This window comes from Hakea prostrata, chromosome 3 (assembly GCF_041222555.1).
Source record: "Hakea prostrata isolate BN-2017 chromosome 3, UWA_Hpros_2, whole genome shotgun sequence".
NCBI lineage: Eukaryota > Viridiplantae > Streptophyta > Magnoliopsida > Proteales > Proteaceae > Hakea > Hakea prostrata.
The window spans coordinates 31,068,219-31,087,069 of record NC_142602.1 but is presented as its reverse complement, the minus strand read 5'-3'; the positions used below and the strand labels follow the sequence as shown (position 1 = coordinate 31,087,069).

Genomic DNA, 18,851 nt, shown 5'->3' with positions numbered 1-18,851 from the left:
TTAAATATTAGAAAATAAAGCATAGAAACAAATTTTAAGAGGGAAAATAACTTGAAAAAAAAAAAAAAGATTTGATAGAATTCCCAAAATATCATACTACAATTATTAGCAAAATTAGAAAACCAAACATGGAAATGAAGTTTTGAGGAAAATATTACTTGAAATAAGAATCCAAAGAAAATCTGGAAGACTTCTGCCATTAATATAATCGTGAGAGGAAATCTCTCCTTTTATTTTTGGCAATCCTCTCCCGATTTGATTTTACAAATTTAAGAAAATGAAAAAAGAAATTCTAAAATTGATTTGTATTGAAAATTTAATAAATAAATATAAAAAAAAAGAATACTACAATTATTAGCAAAATTAGAAAACAAAATATTGAAAACAATTGTAAAAGGGAAAATTCTAGAAATCCCAAAATATCTTCTACCAAAATATCATCAAGCGGGGATAGCTCAGTTGGGAGAGCGTCAGACTGAAGATCTGAAGGTCACGTGTTCGATCCACGTTCACCCCATATTTTAAGGGGTTGTAAATTACAAAAACTTTTTGTTTCCCCAAGCTTGTTAATGAGAAATTGATGGTAATATAGTTTGTTTTCAACTTTTCTGGGAAGAGATGGAGGAGAAAGAAGCTTTGGAGAAAGATGGTGCACATAGGTCTTATGTGTATCAGCGCTTACAACCTTCAGAATCACTGGGGTGGTAGGGACTTCCATTATGCTTGAGATTGATTCCCTCCCATCCCCTATGCAGGTTGGATCTTATCGATGCATTGTTATTCCTCAAAGTGAGTACAAGTTGCAACGTACTCAATTTCGTTTCTCCTTGATTGGGAGGGCAAACTTTCATCAGACAACAATGGATGCTTTACGTGATCTGGCTTCTAAATCATGGAAACTAAAACAAGGAGTCTTTACATTCCTTGGGGAAGGGTTTCGTGATTTTTCAATTTAGACGTGAGGAAGATTTGTCAGAAGTTTGGAGAAGAGGTGTTTGGAATTTTGGCAATCAACTGATTCGATTCCAACGTTGTTGTCTGAATTTTAACATTCATGCTCCTCAACTGTCTGCCAAAATGGTTTGGATTCGCTTCCCTGATCTTCCTCTTGAATACTAGCATGCCAAGGTGTTCAAAGATGTTTTCGATGCAATCGAGAAGGTCATTTGGGCAAAAATTGCAATGTTAATATTCCTTCGGCTAAAGAGAAGTTTGTTCCTCAACACTTGGCGCATGAAGATGTTGTTTTGAATGAAGGTCCTAATTCTATTAGGATTGCAAAGATGCTGGAGTTTGAGAGTGAGAGTAATTCGTCCTCTCAAGTGGTTCATGCGGCTTTAGTGGATTCAGGGCTGGTGGACTCTCCGTTGGCCAATGGGAATTTAGTTAATTCTTTTTTAAACCAAGGGGTGTTTGCTAATGAGGTGTTGGTTTTGGGTAAGGACTCTTCTACGAATCATTCTTCTTCGACTCCTACCAAGGACAGCGACCCTTTTGAACTTCAAAAAAATCCTTGATGCGGATAAGAGTTCTAAATCTCATGGAAACTTTCAATTGGATGATGGTTTTGATTTTCAAAATGGTGTGGTTATTGGTTCAGCCACAAATTTTGAATTTCAAAAATCCTTAGATGTAGATAAGTGTTTTGAGTTAATTGGTAACTCTCCTTTGGAGAGTTCACTAGTGGGACCCGAAGAAAAGAATGAAGATTGTGATTCGGCCAAGCATTTTGAATTTCAAAATGTCCATGTTGCGGGTAAGACTTCTATTCAAATTGAAAACCCTACTTTGGGGGATTCATTGGTGGGACCCAATGATAAGAATAAAAGGTGTGATTCGGCCAAGCATTTTGAATTTCAAAATGTCCATGTTGCGGGTAAGACTTCTATTCAAATTGAAAACCCTACTTTGGGGGATTCATTTGTGGGACCCAATGATAAGAATGAAGGGTGTGATTCGGCCAAGCATTTTGAGTTTCAAACAGTTCATGCTACGGGTAAGAGTTCTATTCAACTTGAAAACCTTACTTTGGGGGATTCATTGGTGGGACCCAATGCTGTAAATGCTCTAAGAGGTTCGACCAAGGAAGGAAGGTATTTTAGAGAGAATTCATTAGGGGCTGACGTGGCAACTTGGGAGAATGCGTTGGACTCTAGTGGGGGCCAGAAGAGTTCAGCCTGATTTGAAAATGATGGAACGCTACAATTGGAAGTTGTTCCCCCTCCTTCATCTTCTATCTCAATGAGGGCTAAAGGCTCTCCTCGTCGGAAGCCTGGTCGTCCTAAGAAGGCGCATGCAGTGAAGAAAGTGGCCACAAGTAAAAAAGGTTTGTTGGCAGAGGAATTCAAGAAGGTAGATGTTGCTTTAGGGAAAGTCTCTACAGTAAATAAGAGCCTTCCATTGGGAGAGGAAAGTGTTGCTCTGTAACTGTTGATATGAAGCTTTTCTTTTGGAATATTTGCGGCATTGGTAATGTGTCTGGTAGGAGGGCCCTTAAAATGTTATTAATGACTCATCAACCATACATTTTTTGTGTCGCTGAACCAAAAGTGGATGTCATTAAGTGTCAATTTCTCTTTATTAGTAGATTGGGATATTCTTCTAATTTGTGTATAATTTTTGGCTGGAGAAAGTTCCAAATCTTTGGGTCTTTTGGAAGAGAGAGTTGCAACGGCCCTCTGTTCTCTCTTCATCTAACCAACAACTCTCTCTTCAATTCAAGTGGCAAGGTGTTCAATTTGGTCTATCAGTGGTTCATGCTTGTTGTGATAAATCTGATCGCAGATGGCTTTGGGAGGATCTTATTGCTCTCCCTTTGTCTAGCTTACCGTTTTTTGTTATGGGGGACTTTAATGCAGTGTTACGGGTGTCTGAAAGGAGGGGTTCAGGCAGATTCCAGTTGGGTGCAGCAGCTGATTTTCAGGCTACCATTGATTCTTGTGAGCTTTTTGAAGTTCCATCTTCGGGTAGGAAATTTACATGGTCAAATCAACGAAAAATTGGTAATGTTCGTTCGGTCCTTGATAGAAGTTTCTTCAATGCCAGATGGTTAGAGTTGTTTGGTGATTCTAAACAGATCACTCTTCTGACACACTCGTTAGATCACTCTCCGATTTGTGTCTTTGTTGACAAAGGTGTCAAACCGATAAACTCTCCTTTCAGGTTCAATAATTTTTGGATGACTGACGATTCCTTTTTGGAGGTGGTTCGTTTGGCTTGGGTGGAACCGATTGTTGGTGATCCCATTTTTGTACTAGCGCAGAGATTGAAGAATGTTAAGCAGCGTCTTAAAGCCTGGGCAAAAATGACCTTTCCTAATCTTTTTCTTGAAGTACAGCAAGCGGAGAAAGATCTAGAATCCTTACAAACTAATATTGATCAACTTGGTATGACAGATGTATATTTTGATCAAGAGGCTACCTTGAAGTCAAAACTTGTACAAGCAATAGATCGTCTGGACTCTCTTCTTCGGCAGAAAGCAAAGGTCAGGTGGTTGAGGGAGGGAGATAGGAATTCAAAATTTTACCATCTCTCTACTAAACTTCGAAGGAATAAAAACTCTATTAAATATTTGCGAAGAATGGATGACACTTGGATATTAAGTTTGGTTGAACTGCAGGATTATGTGGTGACTTACTTTGAAAACTATCATAAAACTGGTTCATACTTGGTTCACCTAGAGTTGTTGTTTGTGATTCCAAAAGTGCTAATGGAAAATGACTGTTTATTACTTGAAGGTTTGCCCTCTAATGAGGAGATCAAAGGAGTGGTATGGGACATAGATCCTGATAGTTCTCCAGGACCAGATGGCCTTCTAGGAAGTTTTTCCCGCAAATGTTGGGATATTTGTTATGCCAATTTTGGGGCTGCAATTTGATCCTTCTTTCGAAAAGGGAAACTTCCAAAAGGGGTAAATTGTTTCCTCACTTTAGTTCCCAAGGTGGAGAATGCAGCTACACTGGACAAATTTTGGCCTTTATGTATGGGGAATTTTTTTTGTAAGGCATTGTCAAAGATAATGGCTTCTCAGCTGAGTCCTCTTTTGCCTAAGCTTATTTCTGAAGAGCAAGGAGCTTTCCAAAAAGGTAAGATGATTTCTGAAAATATTGTTGTAGCTTCCGAACTTACAAATATTTTGCATTCTTCTATTAGAGGGGGAGGGATGTGAATTAAAATTGATATTATGAAAGCTTATGATACTCTATCGTGGGAGTTTTTATTCTTGATCTTGAAGGCTTTCGGATTTTCAAATAGGTGGGTTGGTTGGATACATGAGATGCTTCAGACTACTAGAATCTCAGTTTTATTGAATGGGGGACTAGTTGGATTCTTTGGAGCTGAGAAAGGGCTTCGGCAAGGGGACCCTTTATCTCCTGTTCTTTTTCTTCTTGTAGAAGAGGTACTATGCAAGGGCCTTCATTCTTTGATAGCTGATGGTAGATTGAGAGCTTTGCCAGGTCCCAAAGGAGTAGAAGTTCCTTCTGTACTGATGTATGCTGATGATATTTTTATTTTTTCAAATGCTTCTTTATGTTATGTTAAAGCTTTGAAAACTTTCTTATCGAAGTATCAAGAATTTTCGGGTCAACATATCAGTTTGGAAAAGAGTAAGCTTTTTCTGGACGTGTGCCTCCTCGTCGGAAACAAAAAATTGTGGACATATTAAATATCCCAATTGCACTCTTTTCTACTCGATATGTGGGGGTAGATATTTTTAAAGGAAGAGTTACTCGTGTCAAATTGCTGCCAGTTTTAGACAAAATTAAGAATCGGCTACAAGGGTGGTGTGGAAAGCTGTTATCTATGGTAGGTAGAGTGGAGCTGATACGTTCAATTATTTCTAGCATGCCGATTCATAATTTTTCAGTGTACTGGTGGCCTAGCTCTATTATTTCTCAAGCAGAGGCTTGGATGCATAACTTCATTTGGACAGGGAGTATAGAGACTGTGAAGAAGGTTACAGTGTCTTGGGCAAAACTGTGTACTCCAAAATGTGAGGGTGGTTTGGGTATTCGGAGATTAAGAGATGTCAATTTTGCATCTTTATGCAAGTTGGCTTGGATAATTAAACACAAACACTCTGGTTTTGCTCACTTTTTAAAGGGGAAGATGGTGGACAAAAGGGAAAATTTAAAGATTTATGGGTAGTAGTCATCTTTGATGTTGGGATTGAGGAAGGTTTGGGGTTTTCTCAAGCTCATGAACAGTGGTCAATTAGAGATGGTCAGAATATAAATTTCTGGTTTGACAGATGGTTGGGGAATTTTACCATTGCAGACTATGTTGGTATTCCTCTAGATTTAGAGGGTCATTTGAAATTGACTGTTGCATATTATTTACAACAAGGGGAGTGGAGATTCCCGTCAGTGGACAATGTCAAATTTCAAGGGGTAATCTCTCTTATTATGTTATATATTGTTCCTTGTGCTGGTTTTGTTGATGTTTGTCATTGGAAAGGTTCGGTGGGGGGAGAGTTTAGTTTTCGATTGGCATGGGATCTCTATCGTAGAAAAAGGGAACAACTAGAATGGGCAAAAAGTATTTGGAAGACTTTTTTGTAGCATAAACAACAAGTTTTATATTGGAGACTCTTTCATGATAGGCTACCTGTTGATGCTTTGTTGACTCGAAAAGGGATTATGCTGACCTCTCGTTGTAATCTATGTGGTAAAGCTTCAGATGACATAGGACATCTCTTTCTTCACTGCTCATTTTCATGTGGATGTGGAGAAGCTTTTGCAGCAAAGTTTGGTTATAGCTGGACAGTAAAAGATTCGATTGTAGAGTCGTTCAAGGCTTGGAAACACCAAGCTTCACAGTCTCCTTTACGGACTGCTTGGATTAATGGATGTTGTTTGCTTTTATACTTTCTTTAGATGGTCCGCAATCAAATCCGGTTTGAAATTTTAAATTTCAGGACTGATGAGGTAATGAGTTTAATTTTTCCAGATTTAGTACAATTTGGCTTTAAAATGGATGGGAGAAAAGTAACTCCTACCATTTTTTCGGATGCAAGAAGACTAGGCCTTAACTTCTATGTCTTTAGTGCTGCTCCTCCACAATAAATGTTTTGGTGTCCTCCTGCTGCAGGATGGGTAAAACTAAATATTGAGGGGTCTTCTTTGGGCAATCCAGGAAGGTCTGGCGGTGGAGGAGTATTTCGAAATGAAGTTGTTGCGGTGGTTTTCAATTTCAGTATTTTTTTAGATATTAAAATCAACTTTGAGGTTGAATTGGAAACTTTCATTCACGGATTGCATTGGGCAAGGCATTTACAAATTATAAAGCTTTGGGTAGAAAGTGATTCAAAAGTTGTGGTGACTTTAATACAACATAAGAAAATACCTTGATATATCTTTCATATGTGGAGAGAGTTACAAGAATATTTGATGACTATAGATTGAAAGATTTCACATTGTCATCGTGAAACTAATACAGTGGCAGATTTTTTGGCAAATTCGGCAGTTAGAACAGGAACTTTTGATATTAACATTCCTTGGTCAACTTCAATCCTTAATGAACTTGATGTGGATGCCTCTAGACGTCCTAGATTTCGTTTTATGAGTTAGTGGTTTTCTAATCTGAGTAGGAACCAGTGAGGAAGGGTGTATTGGGGGCAACAGTTGTTGCGGGTAACGGAGGTTGGTTCCTCATAAGGTATTAATTGATGTATTTTTAATATTTCTTCTTCGCTTAATATAATGATCCTTTTAGTGAAAAAAATAAGGAAGAGACTTATTCTAGACTATAATGCAAATTGAATTTAACTTGAGATCTATTAATAGCTAAAAACCTAGGGGTTAGATTTCACCATAACTAAGCATTCCCATCCTTTAATCCATCGTTATAATTTGAAATATGTTTTTGTGATAAATACTAGTCGAGATTCCCTTCCCTATCTACTAGTCTCTCTCTAGTACTAATAAAAATTCCCTCAATTACTAATCCACTATATTTCTATGTGGGTTAAAACAACTAAGAAATCATTAATTTCTATGAATTCCCATGTAACAACTACACAAACCATGTAAGTATATTTCTATCATACATGTAATTCATGGCTTTTACTCCAATGAACTAAACAAATAAATCCCCTCTCAATTCATTATGATTAACAAATCAGTTGATTAGTGGCCAATTAATCAAAAGCATGAAGAATAGAAGTAAAAACTCAATCAAAGAAAACAATATTCAAAATTATATTGATGAATTCAAGAGTGAAAAATTCAAAGATAGGCTACATCTGATCCCTAGAAAAATTAAATTAGTTCATACTAGAAATTAAAAACATCACAGAGGAGTTCAAGCACATTGAAAGAAGATGAAGAAAAACTTATTCCCAAGCTTCAGATCTCCAAAGCCATCCAATGTGTCCAAAATTCTTCCTCTATGCTCCTCCAAAGCTCCCCAAAAAACGTTCGCTTTTACTAGAGTAGGCTCTTCTTTTATCGAGTATTTCCTAGATTAGACTCAGAGTTTGAATTAGACTCAGAGTTTGAGTCAAACTCAAAGTTTCTATCTGACTCAACCAATGAGGGTTTTGGCATACAAATCGCACTAACTTAGAGATCTCAAATGCACAATTCCACCGTTGGATTTAAATATCAAGAAATCGAAAACTTTCCTCCAAAAATCAGCTCGATCGGACACCAGATGGCCATCCGATGAAGGACTTGATCGAAACTGGACAGAAACACTCAAAAACGGGATTTTTCTCTTAAAAACTTTGAATAGGAATTTTTTTTTTTCCCTCTTTTTCCTTCTGTGATCAAGTCCCAAATAGAAAATAAAATATTGAATCATGCAAGGACTCATTCTCTCCATATTTTCCTCTATAGATTTGATTGATAATTTCCTATAAACAAAAGTAATAAATCTTAAGTAGGATTTGCTAGGAAATATAAAATCAATAAAATTATAGAAATTAAAGGAAAATGTGAAACATATTCATTTTCATTTAATATTTGGTGAAATGTCATAAAACAATTATAAACACATGGGAATATAAAAAATTAATTATCTAAAATAATATACATGAAATCAACTTATCATGGATTGAAGCCCATGTTTCGACCCACAGCCCATGGATCTAGATGATGTTGGTGAAAATTTTGCTTTATAGGGAACCGGAAGAAGATCCAGCCGGAACCTGATGGGATAGGTAGGTGGATATTCAGCGAGAAAGCCAAGTTTGGATGTTGTCTATGAGTAAGGTAAGAGCCCTCCACATGTTGGTTAAGGTTGCAACAATTTTGGGGATCAAACGGGAATGCAAAGCACCTAAGTACTGAAAAGTACTAAAGGGTGATTGCTTAAATTGATTTTGGCCAAGCAACTGTCACCATTGGCGGTTGATTGGAAAATTCAGCCAAAAATGCATATTTTGCCTCTAACGCCCTATTTAAGGTCTTCCAAAACCTAATTTTGCATTATTTTAATGTTTTAGACTATTGGGATGGCTGCAACATCAAAGAAGGCATGTTGAGAAGAAGATGACCTCGATTTGCAGAGAGTTTTGCAGAGATTTGGTTGACCATTGAACTCTAGAGAAGGTTAATTAGACTACTCTCTTATTCTATTAATTTCTCATGTTTGAGAGTAGTTTTTCTTTTGAATCTTTGCTGGAAGATGATTGGGAATGAAGAATAGTTATTCTTTCGTTTCCAATCAGATCGTGGAGAGAATAGATCCCATATCGATTTTCATGGTGGTTACTTCTAAGAGAGTTATTAATTCTCAAATCAAGTCGAGTTTTGTGTTTTGTTTCTTTAGATTGAAGAGGCTTTTGTAGTGCTTTAAGAACTTGATTTAGACTTAAGATTATCCCAAAATACGTTGAAGATGGATGATCAAAAGTCTGAAATTCAGACTAGGAAAACTTCTAGAAAAGCTGGCGGATGCTTAAGGAGGTCCCTTAAGGTGGTCGATTGGACCAACCACCTTAAGCAACCGGTTGACTTCTAGAAGCTGTTTTGAGATTGTTTTTCTCAGTTTGAATCCCAAATTCTAATGTAATTTCATGATCCTAATCTAGGGGTTTTTGGGGGATTTGATAGAATATTTGTTTGTGGGACTTAGCACATTTTTCTATACTTTTTCCGCAAAGTCAAGTAAGAACACAATTTTATATGTATCCAAATTGCTTATTATTATGATTTGATAATTCTTATAAGCATACTAGTGAGTTTATATCTTGTTGTAATTACTGCCATCTTTGGTTACTCATTGATTTTGGATTGTGATTAATGTATGTTGCATTGTGCTTCTTTTGTGGAATATTGTTGTTTTGGTGCGACTATAATTGGGGAATACCTAGTTTGGTACTCCTAGCTCGGGATATCAGGGGCTCTAGTATGGGATACTGTCCTCTGATGCCCCTAACACTATCATGGTTGTGGTCCTTCATGACTAGGAGATCTAGATTGCATGATTAGGTACCCATAAATGCTACTACTCTTTCGGCAAGGGTATTGAAGCCGAGTGACCCATGATGGTAGTGACGTGACTCCGTGTCATCCAAAAGAGATAACAAGCCCATGAGGAGACCTAGTAGTCCACTGTTTATCATACAATGATAGGGTTGATACGTTAGGGTTGGGTTTATGGTTGTCCAAAAGACGGTTTTGGTGTCATAAGGAGACATATATGAGAGCCTCTGCCCTAATAATATGTGGATGACCGTAAGGTTAAGGAATGAGGTCTAATGGAGGTAATTCGTCTGTGAGAATTTACATTCCTAACTGGAGAAGGATGTTGGACCAAAGGATACTAGGCATGAGAAAAGGTACCTAGACCACATGTAGTGTGTTACCTTAAGACCTTGCATTGGTTTAGAATCCCCGACATGCTCCGCTACTCAAACCAATGGTTGTGGTGAGAGAGTGTGGACCTATACCCCAGCCATGGTTGATGAGGATTGTATTCTTTATCCAAGATCCCAACAGAAGTAGCCGGTCTATAAGGGATCAGAGTAACAAGACCTACCCATAGGAGAGCTGGTGTTATATCTTAAAGCATATCTGCCTTGATAGAGACTTGCATAGTTAGATTACTAGATGCATTCATAACACAGCATTTCATTATTTCGTTGTTTGCTTACAATGTGATTATGGTATGCATATGGAATTATTACCTCATTGAGTTCATTAGCACTCATCCTTGTGGATTATCTTTGTTTTCTTCAGATGCCTTTGCAGAAATAAGAGAAGTTCTCTATGCGTGGGAGAACACCTTTGAAAAGGTATTGGAGACTTCAATGGGAACTCATCTTCATCAACACGAAGCTTCCTGCGGGTGCATGAAGTGCTCTTATGGCACCTATTGATGGGAAGAGGATTCAGGTGGTCCGCCACTTGGATAAAGTGGTGAAAGAGGGTCTCATGACTCCTTTCATTGAGTGAAATGAGATAGAATACCTTAAACTGATGAAAGACAATAACAAAACATAATGAGACATAACTTTTGATAGTTTTGCTCTCGCTAGTACATTCTTTTGATACATCCCCTTTGATTCGTATAGTATTATTTCTTGGAATTTGGAACCATCTATTCCATTATTAATTATTGAATTGTTATTTCACTCATAATTATGGCATTGTGTGTCATATTCATTACTGATAGTGTAACTGGGGATCTTGTGGTTGTGGATCACACCCATGGGTTGTCGAGGTAGGTTAGATACGATTGGGTGGTGTGTGACATTCACCGTCTCTAGTTTGACCGTAAATTGGAGTTTTCTCCTATTTTTTGTGATTTCAACCCCATTTTCACTCTAAATTGACATCTTCTTTACCACATCATTTGCTCCTCCTTTTAAGATTTTGGAAGATTCTTGCAAGTTTTGCTCCAAAGTTCTCATTTTTTATTTTTTTGCTTTTTTTCATGGCTTAAGTGATCTTGTATTAATATAAAATTAGTATATGTTTAGTCTAGGACTATAATATATTATTGTGTATTGTTAAGTTTATTTTTTGGTTAGTGCTACAATTTTTTTGATTAAAAGTTATTTCTAAATTATGCATACATGTTGTATGGGATTGAATTTAATGCGTGAGACACCATCACTTGATCTATGCTGTGATGGTGTTGAATTGAACTTATAGTTGTTAAATATTTATTTCCATTATTTGAAAATCATTAAATATTTTTTAAAATTATTTAAAATGTTAAAAAAAATCCTAATTATTTTCAATTTTCATTTAAAAGTAGAAGAATATTAGTAAAAGCACATATGTGATCTTTGGAGCTTTTGAAATGCTTTTGAAGATACTTAGTGTGTATTTCTTGTATCAGGCATATACTTTGAAAGTTATCAAATATTGTTTGGTAGCATAAGAGGCCACTAACCACAAATAAAAAAAATGTCTAAGTGTAACTATTGCAAAAAACAGATAAGAGGAGGTGGGGCTACTAAATTAAAGTGGCATATAGTTGGGGAGATATGTCACTGGATGCCCCAAGGTGTCTATAGAGATCAAACAGAAAATGGCTCAACACTTGAGAGGTGGAAAGGAAAAGAGGAAGGGGAAGAGATTACAACAGGAGAAGTTCGAGGATGCTTGCTTGGAGGACTTCCTAGATTTAGGAGAGCAAGACTTCAACCTAGAGGAACTAGGAGAGTGGGGTTTCTGAGTCAGGGGAGGCAACACAAATGAAACCGAAGAGCCACCATGATGAACAAAGAGCAACAAAGGCACAATGACTTGAGGATGCACTGGAAGGCTACAAGAGCAGGGTCCTCTAGAGAGCTAGAGTTTCTAGGAGGAAAATCCTAGCCCATGAGGAGGAGCTAGAGTGTCAAGGAGGAGACAAATCCCATTCCACCCCCCACAAGTCCCATAGGGTCGAGCTTCATTAGAAGCAACCACAAATCTAGATATTCAAATTCTTTTAACAGATCCTGCCTTATTTAGGAGGCCAGATCACAAAAATAAGAAGTTGAAGCATATGTGAGGGAATGTGATGGAAACAGTGGGGCTTGCTTTCTCCAAATGAGCCTTCTACAATAACATTCTAGCAAATGCAGCCAAGGGGCCCTACTATAGGGATATGTTTGAGCAAATCAGCAAGGATAGGAGTGGTGGGCAAGGGCGACACCACATGAGCTCTACAATGTATACCTGCCAAGCATAAAGAAGATTTGTATGCACACATTGAGGGATTGAATCCCAAGTATATGGGATTACTGTTATGTGTATGATGGTTGAATTGGTCCTATTAGATACTTCATCAATAATTTCATGTTGAACTATGAGGAGGGGACGATGATCCTCAAGTTAATGGATAAATCCAAGGAGAAGAAGGAAGCAAAATACATATAGAGGTAGGTGAAACAAGTGGTGATGGAGGTTGAAGTGGATCATGTGGTCCAAATCGTAACAGATAAGGGATCGAACTTCAAAAAAGTAGGGATGAAGATGATGGAGAATCCCAGGTATTAAATACATACTTCTACTAAATACTAGTACCTATTTTTAAATACATACATGCTTTTACTAAAAATATCTTTTAGATATACTTTTCTGGGCAAGTTAAGCTCTTTTGGACTCCATATGCTACTCATTGCATTGGCCTCATGATGAAAGACATGGATCAATGCAAGATTGTGAAAAGAGTGCTTGACCAGACAAATAGACAAGCACCTTCATTTGCAACCATAGGTATACACCACAAATGATAAGAAACCAGTGTCACGGTGACTTGGTGAGGCTAGGCATTACTAGGTTTGCAACCAATTGTATTACACTATATAGCTTTGAGAGCAAGAAGGTTGGACTGAGGTCCATGTTCTCTTCAAAATCATGATTTGACTTAAGAGGGTTCTTCAACCCTAGGTGGTAGGACAGCACAAAATACCAAACTGAGTGAGAACTTCCAATGAAAGGAATAATGCTATTCGAAAATATGTATGCCAACCTGCGGAAATAATAAGTGAAAAGTTAAAAATTTGAACTGATTTACATACGCCTCTCAATTTAACATCATTGATTCACGAGTTCCCAGGTTCACTATTTGATGTTGATGGAGCCCTCAAGTTGGGTCCACCTGAGGTTGATGAGCCCTCTTCCACTGCAGATTCTATTTCTGTTACCTTCCCCAACTGAATTCCTACAGTAGAACCATCTTTGGAGCTCTCTACGCTGGAGCCATTAACAGCAGATCTCAATCCACCCTTGTTCTTCATTTTGGCCTTCTGAGCCCAGCCAACAAGGCCAACTTGTATGTGATCTTCAAATATAACTTTGTTAAACGAACTTCCCATCTAAAATAGCCCAATAAAGTAGCAGTTCTGTCAGTTTGGGAATCGTATGGGTCAAAAAACTGAAGTAGAATATGTGTAACATTTCAAAGCACCTGTGTAATAATGGCATAAAGTGGCAGGGTACTGTAACTGCAGAGCACTTGAACGACAACACTACATAAAAGGACAGAGAATACTTGGGATTCAAACAAAACACCAAATAAGAAACATAGATGTCCAAGTGAAAGATTTCAGGTGTTACCCAATGACGAGCCTTGGGATAATGTAATTAAAATGTCCCATGATGCAGGAATCAAAGCCATATTGAACCTGGAATCAATTGAAACATCAGACTAAAGCCCTAGCAGATCAGCTAAAAAGATTAATGGGACAATGCCATACAACGAGGATGGAATGATGAATAAATAAAATGTTTTGAGTCATCTGCTTACCCATATCCAGAAGAAGAAAGCCATTTCAAAAGAGTTTTGGAAGAGGGTAATGTGGATTAGGAACAGGACAACACGAGGACGATTGAACCAAAAGTGTGAATCCTTAGGTTGAACTACCAAATCCCCTTCAATGGCTGCATGTTTCTCTGCAACTTCATGGGCCAACTGAGTAATTACATGCTCCAGCTTGGTGCCAACAGCAAGTAGAAGCTGCAAACATAGCTCATACAAAAAAACTCATCAGCATTTGTTCCAACCCTATCAAGTCTAATCCCAGAACATAAGTATGCGTGTATGATCACCTACTAAAATCAATTAACCAACAGAACTCATTGCATGAAGAATTACATTTCAACACACGATCACCTGATCCGAGAAATAAAACCATAAACGACCACATTATATCACAAAAACCGGCATTTTCGAAGTCGTGTTTTTCTGGCCTATTTGCAATTTTTTTTAAATGTCTATATATATTGCACAGTTGATCTATTGTTGCAGATGCTCCTCAATGCCAAAATGATGTTTAATTTTTAATACCTTGCGCCAACAGAAACAAACTCACTATCTGAAGAGAAAGATGCTTCATAACATAGGCCAAATTTTGATCCAGTGCTGAAATTTCAACTTCAGATTGGAGCAAAAACTAAAATGTAATGGAAGTTTACTTAATAGAACTTTTAAATGTTTTGGTGAAATTATCTTCGTTTTTTTTGCTAAACTTTGGTGAAATTATCAAAACCCAGCTTTGACAGATACCATGTCCACTCCAAGAAGTTGCCTCTAGAGTGTTGTATAATCAATGTAACCCTCCCAACACTCAGCTCCATACTTAATGTTGGGTATATTATTGTCTTATAAATTTTGAGTGTTGCTGTGTTGTCCAATGATGAAACAAAATTTTAACAAACTTAATGCAACTAAAATAAGGATGCCGAGACGAATAAGTACTAAAGGTAAAAGAGATATGATAAGGAATAAACAAATTACAGTTAATTTAAGAATAGTCCTGACAAATGATAAGTTGGCCAAAAATTATTTGAGGCGACATGGACATGTGGAACAACTTTGAACACTCCAACACGAGATGATATGGTTTAGATTGAAAGTAAAAAAAGAGCTAAGGGCAGGCAAAAATGACTTCCGAAAAAGTGGTGACCAAACACAACCTTGAATATGGATGCATTGGAGGGGGAAAATCAAATGTTCTTCACCCATTAGTTTGGGTAAGGCCGAGTTGAGTTTTATTAGGGTCGAGTATAATTTCAATACATCAATCAGATACTGACCATAGAAATTAGCATTGCATCATTTGAATTGAGAAACACCTACGTAGAATAAAGCTTAATAATCATATAAGGGATGACATGTAATATGCCATGCACAACTAGACACATTGCCACACCTTTACCCATATACCAAGTAGTCAAAATTAAAGGATTAATCATCTTACTTACAATGAAAGGAACAAATGCTAACCAAAAATATGTATGCCAACCTGCAAAATAATGAGCACAGTGACATCAAAATACAACTTATGGTACTCGACACTTTATTGACATATGTCAGGTTCACCAAAGAAATGGTTGAACCTTTAACTTCTGTTAGACAAAAAAATTCTACTACAGAAGTGATGGATGTCACAATGGTTATCAGAATGTTTATTGCCATAATTTGTACGAAAGACATGAAAGCTAGAAACAGTATCTTCTTGGACATCTCTTTCATTTGATTTGACCCACAAAAACAACTCCAGATTCCTTAAAAGCCAAAGCATTTTAAAGTAATTTAATTAAGCCACACAATGCTGGATTAAAATGGCAAAATTCAAAACAATTACAAAGGTAAGAAAGAACATGATGAATAGCACTTGGCAACATCTAAATTTAGAATCCATCAAATCTTAGAATGATTTACTTACCATTAACATCGAGCAGCAAAAAAATAACCACAAAAATCCAAAGGTACCAACTGCAAAACAAGGAATAGGATATTAGTGATGCACAGAAAGAATCAAAGGGGGGAAACTAATTTAGATATGTACATCAAATATAATATCAACTAAGCACAGTGGAAACAGTTACCTTATGCCAACAACTTTCTTAAAATCAGCTTCAAGGCAACGTATCATGTACTTGTGAAAATCAAACTTCAGGTTTCCCTTGCAATGAGTCTACAAAAATAACAATTTAATGAAAAGAAAGTGGCTATTTAAACGTCATAGAGAGAGAGAGAGACAGTAATTAAAAAAAAAAAAAATTTAATCTGACTGAAAATATTAAATATGATATGAAATTGCGTACATTAACGAATCCCATCCTTAGTGTCAAATAATCCAATTTGGTCACAGATCCAAGAAATTGCTTGACGAAAGCATGCTGAATGAACAAGATGAGCAGTGAATTAGAATTACGAGAGATGAATGAGAATATGTTTTCTGCTGGCTTTGATCGATCTTCAGTTCCATCTGACTTGCCATAGAATATTCACCAGAAAGTGATGTGATAAGTGATAACTTACTAGCCAGCCCAGCAGCGATGATCTTTTCCCAACGCCCTTGAATCGTTCTCTGATAAAAGCATGTTGATGGACGTCCGTGAACGCTGGAATAGAATCTACGTAAACAATGTTTGATATCAGATGAAATGCTTGAAAAAGAATTATGATTGCTAACTAATTGCATAGAATCAAAGCTCACTCAGTGTCAGCAGGTTATTACAGTTTTTCATGAGTGTTAAATGAAATGAGGTGCAGATTCAACTGTTAACAAGTATTACCCTTCTCTGGATCATATTTATCGTCCTTATTAGAGTCTTCCCAGCGCTTCCATTTTCGCATCTGTATATCATGCCCCCAGAGAGAAGAGAGGCGATGGGAGGAATTAATTAACAAAGGGAAAGTGAAAGATTCATGGAACAAGTTTTAAAAATCACGAGACAAAGAAATGTGAACCGCAGGTTACCTTGACCACCCCAAAAAGAATGGTAAGAACACAGAAAGTCACATGGACAATTGCTAGCACAAAGATAAATATATGCAGATGATGTAATGCTTCAGTTGATAACAGTGGAGCCTTCCCCTGGAAAGACAGGATGAGAAGAACACAAGTGATATATCAGGCCTCACGTATCTGAAATATATATATATATATATATGCAACACTGTTGACCAGAAGATAAGTAACATGAACAATGTTTTGGCTTATTATTTTTCTTATTTTTTCATCCTAAATCACTCCAGATTTTCAAAAACTTTCGGTAGACAAGAAAGTTAGCAATTTGTGTCTCAAAATCTTATCCATTTTTCACTCAAATGCGCACAAGGGAGTGCTGCAACAGAAAAGACCAGCATACATAATTAATTGGAACCAGTTGTAGTCATATATATGAGATGACCAATGAATAGAATGAACAAGTGTAATATGAATCCAAATATTTAATTTACCTTGTTCTGGCAATAGTTCGAATCAGTACTTGACGATGCAAGCAGCCGTCTCCCACTCCCAAAAACGAAAGAAGAGTAGGAGATTTGGTAATGGCTTTTGGTTATTCCAAAAGAGCTACTTAGAGTAGTAGTTTGTGTAGTAGTTTCCTTTGAGCAAGGGAGCATGTAATCAGCCCAAGTCACTGGCATACAGATTTTAGCTATCCAATCTTGGAACACGGTCAGAAGAAGGGAAATGAACCCCAAAAGCATTAATTCTGCATATTCAATTCAGACACAAAGGCCATTCAACGATGATCATTCCAGTCTATATACTATATCTCTACAGTTAAACAGAAACTGATCAGAGAGAAAACCAAACCTTCTTTAACTTTTAGCAAGGCTTCATACAGTGCCTTCTGGTTCCTCTTCTTCAAATACTGAAACAGTCGGGAAAAAGGAATAATAGCCCAATTAAGCTTTATAAAACAGCCATGCATGCAAATTCGAAACCTTAAAAAGATGAGAGAATGCGATAATGAAAGTGTTGTAATACTAAATATATTTCTTGGGTTTTGGAATTAATTAATTACGTACCTTTCCGGTATAATGAAGAATCCTTTCAAGAGCGAGAGAAAAGGCGACGAAAATGCTGCAGACGATGGCCACGATCCATGTTGGTGTGTGCTCCAACGTTAGCTCATCTGCCGTTGCCGTTACTGCCATTGTTCAATACCTCAAAGACTCCTCTATCTTTTCCTCTCTCGTTCAATACCTCAACTTGATTATATAAAGCTAGAACCAGAGATGAAGCTCAGATGGAAAACGAGAAACGGATTAAAGCTTGACGATCAGAACTTCTGCATTCATTAAGGCAATCAAACCACTAGGCAGGACAGAGTGAGAAACTGACAAAACTGAGAAGACCCAGAGAGTCCTTGGAGAAGAAGAGAGATCTTGTTTTTTATAACGAAAAATAAAATTTTCAAAGATCCCGGTTGAAATATTATAAATATATAATCTGAATTTTTTTTAGAAAAAATATATAATTTGATCGTTGTGAACAACAAATGGTCTAATTTGGGGAAGAATTAAAGCTGAATCATACACGGCCGTGCAATGGAGTACAGGACAACGCGGTCTGCAAACGTTATGAAGTTCAAATTACATTTGACGCCCTAGTTTTGTTAGTTGTTACATTTCTCTTTTCTGGAGACTTCTGGTATTTTCTTTTTTTGGTGATGTGACAATAACATCAATATCAGCTTACGCGCACTTTGACCATATCCTCAAGGCAACTTTTGGAAAGCACAGTAATTCAGTTGTAACAGAGTTTTTGGTGCAGTCTAATTCTCAGGTTGCAATAAGGTCTATCTTGGGCACCCATCGTCCACATTGGGGGGCGGGTCTTGCACTCAGTGGAAGATATTCTTGACCTGAAGAATCTGTTTGAAAATTGTATCTTTTATAATGCAGTTGACAGACTAGTCATTGTGCAAATTAATTTGCAGGGTTGGCAATGGCAAATTAGGACATAATACTGCACCCTTGCGGCTTTGTGTAAACCACTCTCTAGATATGTTGCCAAAAAGCATCAGAGTCACCACTTCTTCAGATTATAATCCTATGTCATATCAGTATGTACCATATTTTGTAACTTAATATACATCATCAGGGAGAGTTAAACCCTGACCCTCTTCATGAAGAGGCAATAGTCATTGCCAACTGAGAAAGCT

At 37.1% G+C, this 18,851-nt stretch overlaps 2 protein-coding genes and 1 non-coding gene across 3 annotated transcripts; 2 read left to right on the top strand and 1 right to left on the bottom strand.

Moving 5' to 3' along the window:
• The first annotated feature begins 444 nt into the window (after positions 1 to 444).
• On the top strand, positions 445 to 517 carry TRNAF-GAA (transfer RNA phenylalanine (anticodon GAA)). The gene has a single exon. It is a non-coding gene; the product is annotated as a tRNA-Phe (tRNA).
• Positions 518 to 2,241: 1,724 nt separating this feature from the next.
• Positions 2,242 to 3,877, top strand: LOC149022065 (uncharacterized). Its single transcript, XM_089147538.1, has 3 exons — positions 2,242 to 2,423; positions 2,785 to 3,484; positions 3,620 to 3,877. Exons 1-3 carry the CDS (start codon positions 2,242 to 2,244, stop codon positions 3,875 to 3,877), a joined length of 1,140 nt encoding a protein of 379 aa, XP_089003664.1.
• Positions 3,878 to 12,988: 9,111 nt separating this feature from the next.
• On the bottom strand, positions 12,989 to 17,841 carry LOC149022064 (MLO-like protein 1). The gene is made up of 14 exons (XM_089147537.1): positions 17,713 to 17,841; positions 17,498 to 17,555; positions 17,137 to 17,393; positions 16,655 to 16,771; positions 16,470 to 16,530; positions 16,213 to 16,307; positions 15,996 to 16,070; positions 15,777 to 15,865; positions 15,614 to 15,663; positions 15,150 to 15,190; positions 13,693 to 13,902; positions 13,503 to 13,570; positions 13,354 to 13,414; positions 12,989 to 13,261 (listed from the first exon to the last, which is right to left on the bottom strand). Exons 1-14 carry the CDS (start codon positions 17,839 to 17,841, stop codon positions 12,989 to 12,991), a joined length of 1,584 nt encoding a protein of 527 aa, XP_089003663.1.
• Between the last annotated feature and the right edge of the window lie 1,010 nt (positions 17,842 to 18,851).